General features: G+C 36.8%; 2 protein-coding genes across 3 annotated transcripts; both read left to right on the forward strand.

The window, feature by feature from the left end:
* The first annotated feature begins 106 nt into the window (after positions 1 to 106).
* Positions 107 to 3615, forward strand: f2rl1.1 (coagulation factor II (thrombin) receptor-like 1, tandem duplicate 1). Of its 2 annotated transcripts, none has more exons than XM_052587350.1 (3): positions 107 to 276; positions 401 to 472; positions 2367 to 3615. In XM_052587350.1, exons 1-3 carry the CDS (start codon positions 261 to 263, stop codon positions 3431 to 3433), a joined length of 1155 nt encoding a protein of 384 aa, XP_052443310.1. In that variant the 5' UTR covers positions 107 to 260; the 3' UTR covers positions 3434 to 3615. The 2 variants fall into 2 exon arrangements, with proteins under 2 accessions (XP_052443310.1, XP_052443311.1); XM_052587351.1 differs by having other exon boundaries at positions 123 to 276; positions 390 to 472.
* Positions 3616 to 6090: 2475 nt separating this feature from the next.
* On the forward strand, positions 6091 to 8459 carry LOC127985379 (proteinase-activated receptor 2-like). The gene is made up of 2 exons (XM_052587377.1): positions 6091 to 6371; positions 6510 to 8459. The coding sequence occupies exons 1-2, from the start codon at positions 6293 to 6295 to the stop codon at positions 7607 to 7609; spliced, it is 1179 nt and encodes a 392-aa protein (XP_052443337.1). The 5' UTR covers positions 6091 to 6292; the 3' UTR covers positions 7610 to 8459.
* Positions 8460 to 10710: the final 2251 nt, after the last annotated feature.

Genomic DNA, 10710 nt, shown 5'->3' on the forward strand with positions numbered 1-10710 from the left:
TTTTAACTTTTTCGCGCTCTGGTGCGAAACACGAGTCACAAATGTTATAGCGGAGTGATATCTTCACAATAAATTAAGAGGCGTATACAGCGCTTAATAGAGCACGTAGTCCCGTTACTTAAGAAATATGAAGAGTGACTAATCAAAATGCAATGTGTTTGCTTGTTTCACATGTTTACATGAACTGTCCTTATTAAACGTAAACGTGTGACCAGGCACGGCTTTTCGGAAGGGCGTGGACCAGGTAACATTAAGGTCACATGCCTTTGATGGACGGTGAGCTCCAGCTCCTGACTATAAAGAGCTGATTTTTATTTATATCCATGACGGAAACAGTTCACACTTAAATAAACACAGTCGTTCCCGTTCATTTCGCATTAATTTCGCAGTAATTTCGCAGGAATAATGGCGAACCGATATATCTGGATTTCCGCTTTGCTTACCTTAATCAACGTCAACCTGTCTAGTCAAAGTAAGAATGTTTTTTCTTGTTTATATTTAAAGAGAAGTGTCTAATCTCAAGGCTTCCATATATGACACTTTTTTTTAATTGGATTTTAAATGTTTATACAAATGTATCTTTATCATAGTTATTGTGGTTTACTTTTTGATGTTTGTCTGAAAAAAAAAGTATCATTTGAAAATTAACCTCGTTTTCTCATATTATTTTAGTGCTTCTTTGACCTAAATCGATTTGACATATTAATGGAGCTCTAGTAATCTATTAAATAAACTAAATGTGTATGTCACTTCCGTATGGGCTGCTGCTGTGGTGTATAGGCCTACAAAGCAGTTTGTTTTAGTATGTAAAAATGTATTATATTTGGGTAACCAGTGTGTGTATAAGTATGCTGTGAGTAGATTGATTTCACATTGTTTATAGTTGCCTCAACTATCAAGTATGTGCCCATATTTGGATAACACAAAGCCTGAGTTTTGTAATGCATGTTTTGCTGCTATGTATAGTCTTTGCGATGAGTTAGAGTAGCATGGATCTTAAAGGCATATCTGTTCCTTTACCACCAATGGGCCCTATAAGCCACAGACAGATTACATATCTGGCATCTGCATCAGAATGCAAGTTCTCTGTACTAGACACAAGTTTGTAATGATTCGTTTATATCTAGTATGAAACATTAAAGCACTGTAGTGATGCATATGGAGTAAAGTATGTTTGTCTGTCTAAACTGAATCTATCTGTCTATCTGTCCATTTATCATGAATAGATTTAATTTTCCTTCATTTTAATTGTAAGGGAACTGTGTATGATTGCAATGAACTAAGATGAGTGACATATTTTAGTTGTTCTAATGGGAGCGCTCTTTGTGCCCTTTCTAAGCTATATTAACAATTCAGAATTTGAATAAATTAAATTCGATGTTCATGCCAAAGGATGGCCCTGTAGCTGAATAGAGGTAGAAGTTGTAATTTACATAACCACAAGTTTAATGTGGCAAATGTGGTCCAATTTTCCTCATGATACTGTGACTGCGTGTATTTCTAGCACAGTAGAGTTGTGCTAAGCATGTTCTGTGTTCAAATCCCGACTGAGGGACCTTTCCCGATCTTTCTCCCACTTCACTTCCCCACAGTTATGATCTGTCCTGTCATAATAAAGGAAAAAAAATAAATAAAAAAAACCCAGTCTTGTATGTTTTATCCGATAAACTGTAATGAAGCAACATGCCTACGGTTAAATTATACAGTGACTCAACTTTCAGTAGAATTTATTCAGAAAACCTAAACCCAATGGTAAACCACTAATTTCAGATATGATGCACACTGGATGAGAAGTGACATGCCATCATGTTCTCACATTCAAGGCAACCGTCTAACATCTTATCACTGAATCAAATCACCTTTCAGGCTAAGATTTATCATCAAGAAAAAAAAAATAAGGGCGTAGATGAATCTTCCTGTTAAACGGTGCAGTCTATCTATCTATGTGAAGCATAGACTTTATTCAGTCCAAAGAAAAACAAGTATTGAGAAATGTCTAGGGTGAACTTTTCTGTATCTTGCAGCCAACGTTAATATCATTTTAATATTCAACATTTGGGGTTTTCAATAGAGTAGACACTACTTGATATGTTGATGTTTTGTTCTACAACGTAATTTGCATATATTCGCAATCCAAACTGTCTCATCTAGTTACTTTTTTCAAATATACATTTTTGAAAATAAATGTTACTGCTTCAGAAAATTTACTCTCTGTGTGAGTGTGTGCAGTTTGTGTTTTAGATTCGTCTACTTAATGTTTACCACAAGCTTTATTGTACTCATAATTTAAAAAACCCCATTATCCAACTGTCGTCAGCAAATGAAAATTGATGGTATCACAGATCTGTCTGTCTATGTGTCTGCAGGTTCTATCCAGGACAGAGGCTTTACTGGTGTTGAAACGGAGCATGGAGTGTCCGTGACATCCACTGCTGTTGCTGTACTGGACAGCAAGCTCACGCAGATCTTCTTCCCAGTGCTGTACATCATCGTCTTCAGTGTGGGCTTGCCAACCAACGCTATGGCCATCTGGGTGTTTCTCTTCAGGACAAAGAAGAAACATCCCTCATCCATTTTCATGGCCAACCTCGCACTGGCCGACCTGCTGTTCGTAATCTGGATTCCCCTAAAGATCGCTTACCATTTTAACGGAAATCACTGGATCTACGGAGAAGCCCTGTGCAAAGTCCTGGTTGCCTTTTTCTATGGGAACATGTACTGTTCGACTGCTTTCATTGCGTGTATTAGTGTCCAGAGGTACTGGGCCATCATACATCCTCTTTCCCAGCAGAAAAGGAACAACAAATTGGCAACTGTTGTTGCTGTGTGTGTGTGGCTGGTTGTGTGGGTCATTACCGTGCCTCTTTATTTATACGACCAGACTGTGAAGGTCACCAACATGAATATTGTTACCTGCCATGACGTAACTCGCCCCAGTCAGTCACGCTACCCTTCTATCTATTTCCTGATTATGGGAGTTGTCGGATTCTTAATTCCCTGCATAGTATGTATAGTAACCTACGTGCAGATGCTACGTGCCCTGAAGAGCTCGATGACGGACGCCGACATCGTTCAGAAGCGAAGGAAGGCTGTCGTCCTCATCGTCACGGTGCTGGTGATGTTCCTAGTGTGTTTCACCCCGAGTAACATCATGGTGATGGTGCATTACTCCCTGCTTTCTATGGGAGTACAGGACAGCGGTTACGGCTTCTATCTCTCAACGCTATGTCTGGCCAGCCTCAACAGCTGCGCCGATCCATTCATATATTATTTTGTTTCAGATGAGTTCAGAGAACATGTAAGGAACACGTTACTTTGCCGCAGTGAACGCACCGCGCAGAGGATGCGGGTTTCTTTCAGCGCACTGAAGTATTCAAAGAAAAGCAGGAACTACACATCAGAGTCCGGAAACACGCAGAGCAGTTCCTACTGAGAACTGTTTAACAAATCTGTCCAATGCTCTGATGCTCTACAATACCTCTTGAAAACTGTATAAGCTCTTGTTATTTTATTATTAAATGTTGTACGGGCAATTTTCTGAAACATGCACTGATTTATACTTTGTGACATTTAACATGTAATTCAGTCAATGATTAAACATCTTTTTTTTCATAATCTCACATAAATGCTCTTTTTATTTATCTTGTTAAATATTGGAATTACATCCATATTTGAAGATCTTAAGACCTTAAAAGGACATCCTAAAAGTTCTCACTCCTTCGAACTACAAATTGGCCTTCTGTTTGAAATGGACACTGTGGAAATGTTGAAGAGTTGTTATTATTGTGTTGCCATTAAGTCATTAGTTACAGGTTGTCTCACTGTCTGTTTGGTTTAGTGGTATTTCTCAGAATGCCCTTTTAAATGGACTCCGGTTCGGTAGAAGTTGACTAGAATAACTAAAACTGCAATATATTTTAAGCACCTGTTACAGAAAACATTTTTAATTTATTCCTGTTAGCATAAATGCATGTACAAGTGTCTCTAAAAGAATGTGAAATGCTATGTGAATCACACCAGTGACCAATTTTAGATGTGTGAATGCATAACCAGCAAACATTAACCTCATTTTAGATGTTCTAAAGCATAATGCTGGAATGTTACTCCCATTTTTATGCATACTCTTTTAATGCTGATTTATTTTTGCACTCCCATGCCACACTTAGTTTCAAAGCACATTAATAGGTTTTTTTTTTTTTTTCAATAAATTTGTCTCTTGTCCATGTCTGCCTTATGATTCACTGTGTTTATGTGGCCTTGTTTTCTAGACCGAGAGCAGGTAGAACATGACTAAAGTCCAGGAGGCAACTTTTTATTTAACTAGCCAAATCATAAAATTGCTTTGCAGTTGATTGACACGCACGCAGCTTTTACAGTTCATTTTCCTTTTTTAAATTACTCTTCACTGAAAAGAACAAACGTTTGTGTAGCAATCAACTATTTTTGATTGCAAAAATTGGTTGAAGAGTGGTTGATAAGAAAATATGCTTAAAATTATGCAAAACTACAAATCCCACCAGAGCCTGTGTGCCTTGTTGAAAGCATTGTAGGCGAAATATGAAAATAGGACCTTCAGGGTAAAGCCTTATTTAAATTTATAAACATTTTTATCTGATGGTGTTGAAGAATTACAGACAGTTATCCAACCTTAGCGAAATGGTTGTGTATTTTTATTTTCAATTAGCCTCAGGGCACTGTAGGGTACATGTTCTGAGCTGTCCACCGAGTTATTTTAGTATTATTTATATACTCTAGTAGGCCTATTTATTGATATTTTGATTCAATTTGTTTTCATATTTCCAGCTGTTATTAATTTAAGTTTAAGTTTTAAGATTTCCAAATGCTTTACTATTATTTTCAGTTTTAGGATTCTTAAACATATTCTAGTTCAATATTATAGTCTAATTTTACCCCAAGGTTTTTGTTGTTGTTGTTGTTGTTGTTTTTTTTATCAGGTTATATTAAGTGATTTTTTTTTATCATTTTAGTTTTAGTGTAAGTACACTACAACACTGTATGTTGTGGTCTGAGAACAGGGAAGCGATTGTGTAATGTCATTTTGATGAAATTACAAATTAAAAGAAAGAGTACATTTGGCAAGAGTCTGACTTGCTTTAAAAAATGGCAGGTAAATAGCCTTTAAATAGCAGTAGCTATTGTCATTAAAAGGGTGATGTTAAGCATTGGACTGTCCTCCAGTGTTGCCAATCTGGGACTTTGTCACCAAATGTAGCTACTTTCTCATAGCTGCGCCTTCTTTATTTTAACTTTATATGAATAAAACTAGCACTTTTTTGGAGATTTTTATTGTTTTTACTTGGTCTCCCCCTGCTGTAGGCCCATGACCTCTCATGTTTGCTCTCAATCATGCCCATGATTCTGTGCAGCGAACACACCAGTACACCATGCCTGCCCATGACGCACACCACAATTGCATTGGTTACATGAGGGCACCAACTACTCGATGCATCAACATCTAATTTTAACCACGGACACAAAAGTTATACCACAAATCATGCACATTCATGTCAGCCAGAGACTGAGAGAGACAGTGCATCATCGTATCATGTGTGCTGGGATGCAGCATTGGCACTTACTTTGTAGTAATAGCGTGAAGACTGAAATAAGTTTGTATGAATAAAGTTTTTGTTTTTGGAGAATCATAATATGTATTGACTTGTTGTATTTGAGAAGCACATGGATGCACTTTGGTGAAACATAAAACAAATTCACAACATTATGCGTTTTTTCCATCACGTCTGATGTGCTTGCTGATCACAAGCACTTCCATCCTGATTTTGCTACACTTCATCTCTTGCTATATTATTATATTGTCATCATTTGCAAAGTGTGTGTGTGTGTGTGTGTGTGTGTGTATATATATATATAATATATATATACTTTCCTTTCCTTTTACCAAATTTACATGTATTTACTTTACTGGTTTCATATTTGGCGACTTTTTGTGAAAAACTTAGACTTTTGAGGATGGTTGTAAATATTTTCTGAGGGAGGGGTTTGGCAACACTGCTGTCCTCCCACGCTCAGATCACGTTGATTTCGGTCAGAGCTCGAAATTGACGCGCAGCAGCAGGATCCCACCATCGGGGCGCGTCGAGCGTGTGAGGACCTGCAGGTAAAGGAGACACCTCGCTCTCAGAAGGTGTGTCCTTTATTCTTTTAAATAGACCAAGAACATTTCAGTTAGAGGAACAACAGACCTCTTTCACCGCTCCAAGATTCGGACTTTTTTTACTTTGGGAAATACCGAGAAGTTTGAAAAACGCGAATTATGGCTGTGTCTGCAAGTTATAGCATCGTTTTTATTTTTGCATGTGTATGGCTAACTTTTGCATCGGAGGATAAAGAAGGTTAGTCGCTTTAATTAGTTTTTATTTTCTAACAGATTTTGAAGCTTAGGTATTTGTTTTTTTAAATGTAGGCCTACAGTTGTTTGTTATTCAGTCATTTATAATTCACAGATTCACAATCGATGTGTTTTGTTCCAGTTATACCCGGAGGACGAAGTTTGGGTGTCGTGGAGGATGAAGGCAAATTATTCATTGATGAGATCACTAAAAATACACTACAGAGCAGTCTCACAACTATCTTCCTGCCAGTTATTTACATGATTGTTTTGTCTGTGGGGCTGCCAACCAACGCGATGGCATTATATGTCTTGCTGTTCAGGTCAAAGAAAATTCACCCTGGTACCATTTACATGGCCAACCTAGCACTGGCTGACCTGATGTTTGTCATCTGGACGCCTCTTAAGATCGTGTACCATTTGAAAGGAAATAACTGGACTTTTGGTGAAGGGATGTGCAAAGTTTTTGTGGGTTTCTTCTACGGCAACATGTACTGCTCCATCCTCTTCATCACTTGTCTGAGCATCCAGCGGTACTGGGTCTGCTCTCACCCGCTCTCCCAGCAAAGAAAAAACAACAAGTTTGCTATCATCATATCTGTTTGTATCTGGATCTTCATTTGTGTCAGTACTACACCTTTGTACCTGTACAAGCAAACTGTTGAACTCTCAGAACTCAACATCACCACCTGCCACGACGTCAGTCTTATCCGTAAGGAGAACTTTCTATCTGGCAATGTGTTCCTGGATGTTCAGCTGCCTTATTATTATTTTATGGTGATGGCGGGTCTTGTCTTTTTCATCCCACTGTTGGTCATCATTGCAGCTTATATTCTTCTCCTTCGCTCACTTGGGAATCACACAGTCGAAGGGAATACTGGAAAAAGCCGCCACCGAGCTGTGGTTCTCATCCTTACGGTGCTCTTAACGTTCTTGGTCTGCTTCATCCCAAGTAACGTGATGTTGGTTGTGCATTACGCTCTCCTGCGAAATAACCAGGTCAATAATAATGGCTATGGTTTCTACATCATGACACTGAGCCTGGCCAGTCTCAACAGCTGCTTGGACCCTTTCATCTACTATTACGTCTCGGATGAGTTCAGGGAGCACGTCAAGAACACGCTACTGTGCCGTAGCAGTCGAACGGTGAATAGGATGAGGGCCTCGTTCACCTCATTGAAGTATTCCAAAACGACCAAGACCTATACTTCCAGCACAGGCAACACAGATAGCAGCAACTGATGAGAGCAGATGGACATGGACCATGATGGAAGTGAGCTGATGTATTTCTATGTGGAATATATATACACAATTTATTTTCTATGCATGATCTGTGTTCTCCATTGGATGAGGCTGAAACTGTCTGAGAGCAGATTGAAGAGTTATTGAAGACATTTACCTTCAGGGACCTTTGTAAACCCCAAAGCTGAAGGAGGAGTTTGAACAGAAGAGTCTTTGTTTCTGTCACATTTAATTTGAAACTCAGGGTTGTGAAGCCAAAGTAGTCCATGGCAGAACATTCAGTTTTTACATTTAATATTGTTCAGATGGGCTTTGTGAAATATTTCATGTGAATTTAATGGGTATGGGTATATATATATATATATATATATATATATATATATATATATATATATATATATATATATATATATATATATATATATATATGATCTTTTAGGCAGATTTGGTTCTATTTTTAATATCTTTCTTTTTTTTCAAAACTGATTTTTGTTTTTGCCTGTTATCCACAATGACTTGTTTTTGTACATAATTGTATTATATAGCCATTATTAAGTCTAACTATGCTTGTCTGTGATGCAAATGTTGGAATGATATTTTTCTTAAGTCATGCAGATTCATTTTCTAAACTCAACTGTACTGTACCTTTATTCAACCGTTAACTTCATTATCTCAAAAGTTAAATTCTATAGAATTTCCAGTCAGTCATTGTTTTTCTGGATCTTCATTCACACATTGTTTATCAGATGTTTTTGTACCTCTTACAAGGAAATGCAGCTGATAACAGGTTTACGCACTTTACCCCTAAAGGCACAGGCTCTTCTGAATAAATATTTTATTTGCTTTGAAAGTTTGTCTGCTGGATCATAATTTTCCTATTAATAATTAAGTTCCTTGGATCACATGTGGATTGTATAAGTGAGTCATATGTTGTTTGTAGAAACTATGACAAAGTGTATCATCAACACAATCCATGAAGCTTAACCCACATAAGACCTCACAATGTTATCTTTCGGCTGCTAAATGTTAACATTCCTTTGGTTAAACATTTTCTGCTTTTGTGGGGACAAAATGTGCCTCATGAAACATGAGCAACTGAATTTGTGTAAGATTAAATTGCTTAGTTTTGATCAAAAAAAAAAAATCTGCTAAATGTAAAACTGTTAACACAATAATTTACAAAATTAATTCTTCTTTTGTTTTAATGAATATATATCACTATTAAAAGTCTAGCCTGCTTTGATTAATAGTATGAGCATGTTTCATATCAAAATATGTTGCTTTGTTGACTTTCTGCTGCTTTAGTAAATTCACACTGTTCTCTAATGATCTAGTTTAGCAAATGTTCAGTGTTCCCCTCAAAATATCATCTGTGTCTAAAAGCCTGTTTAACTAGCTTTAGACAAGATTTTAGCTCCCTCCCCATTATAAAATTCAGAAAATGCAGATTTTTCTAAACTTTATGATAATATAACATAACATAACAAAACACACCAATAAGTATAAACATAAGCTGTAAATAGAAATTGTGATAATAAATACACAAATGAAGAATAACGCAAAAAATATTAAATGAGAAATTAAAAAAGACAGAAAAGTTCAAAAGAAAAAAGCTATATTTGTATTTATTTTCTGATTGAAATGGTTAAGAGACCAGACATGAGATGTACACCCAAACAGAGAAATGCAACCCACGACTGTGCCTACAGTGACAAGTACTTATAACAACAAAGAGAAATATGAGAAATATGCAATGCTTTAAATAGTCAGACAACAAAGGCAAAAGCATAAACACTACCTATTGTAATTTATTTGTTATTTAAGCTTGCTAATTAATCTTATAGGCATACCTTTTTCATTTCCATTTCATTCATACAGTGGAAAATGGCATACTTAAACTAAAATTATTTTAATACATGAATGCTAGATTCCCAGTCATGGTCTCTTTCAAATGACATTTAGTGCACTTTGCTGAATTAAAAGCAAGCAGTAATGTCACTGAAATTAAAACATTGCAGAAACGTACATTTATTCATACGAGGAAAACAAATTCCTCGTATGTGTAAACATACCTGGCAATAAAGCTCATTCTGATTCTGATTTCAAAGAAAATAAAGTAGAATTAAATAAGCAGTTACCTCACGCAATAATATTCCACAGTGTCAGTGTTGTCAGTTAATGGGTTAGTTCACCCAAAAAATGAAAATTATGTCATTAATGACTCACACTCATGTCGTTCCAAACCCGTGAGACCTCCGTTCATCTTCAGAACACAGTTTAAGATATTTTAGATTTAGCCCATTGAAGCTGTGTGTACGGTCTACTCAGTGATTAACTTTTGATTCTTACCTCTATATTGCCCTTTTTTCTGCTCCTCTTCTTTCCGTCATTTTCCTGCCTTGTGCCCCTGCTAATTTTCTTTTTTTCACTTATTTTTAACTATGCATAAGCCATGCATAATTAATGCATTATGATTATGTATTTTAATTACGTCACAAAGCAGGAAGTGTTTAATTTAGTCCAACATGACAATTTGTCAAATCTCATGATTTTTTCGTTGATGTCAATTTTATTTTATTCTTACATTATTTTAATCAGTTTGATGATCGATTAGTACAAAAAAATTAATTATCAGTATTTGCTTAATATATGAGTGTAGGAGCGCACTATGGTCATAAGAGGATAATGTTCCATGAAAAAAAAAAAAAAAAACTTTTGTTCGGCGGCACCCCACAGTAATTTTGTGCCCTAGGCAACTGCTTATGTCCCTCATGCCACGAGCTCACCCTGCTCACAATCACCATTTTATTTCTACCCATAGGTGGAAACAGTCTTCCATATCTTCCAGCCACCTCAGGTAGCATCAGTTCCTGCAAGTGTCCATTTATTTCACTCATTTACATTTCCCTCGGTCTCAGGTGACTGTTTTGTTTGGGGTCGGTCAGATATATGTAGCCTCCAGGCTGGGCTGCGACCATCCAAAGCTTTAAATAAGATACACAAACTCTCTGTCTCTCCCTCCCTCTTTTACTCATGCTGTCTCACTCGCCAATGATCCAGTTTCACATGCACAGAATCTCAATCCTTGACTTCACAGCTTC

This window comes from Carassius gibelio, chromosome B21, assembly GCF_023724105.1.
Source record: "Carassius gibelio isolate Cgi1373 ecotype wild population from Czech Republic chromosome B21, carGib1.2-hapl.c, whole genome shotgun sequence".
Taxonomy (NCBI): Eukaryota; Metazoa; Chordata; class Actinopteri; order Cypriniformes; family Cyprinidae; genus Carassius; species Carassius gibelio.

Coding starts and splice junctions, on each gene's coding strand:
- f2rl1.1 (XM_052587350.1), top strand. Junction 473..2,366: donor CGTCAACCTGTCTAGTCAAA/GTAAGAATGTTT, acceptor ATGTGTCTGCAG/GTTCTATCCAGGACAGAGGC.
- LOC127985379 (XM_052587377.1), top strand. CDS start 6,293: ATGGCTGTGTCTGCAAGTTATAGCATCGTTTTTATTTTTGCATGTGTA. Junction 6,372..6,509: donor TGCATCGGAGGATAAAGAAG/GTTAGTCGCTTT, acceptor GTTTTGTTCCAG/TTATACCCGGAGGACGAAGT.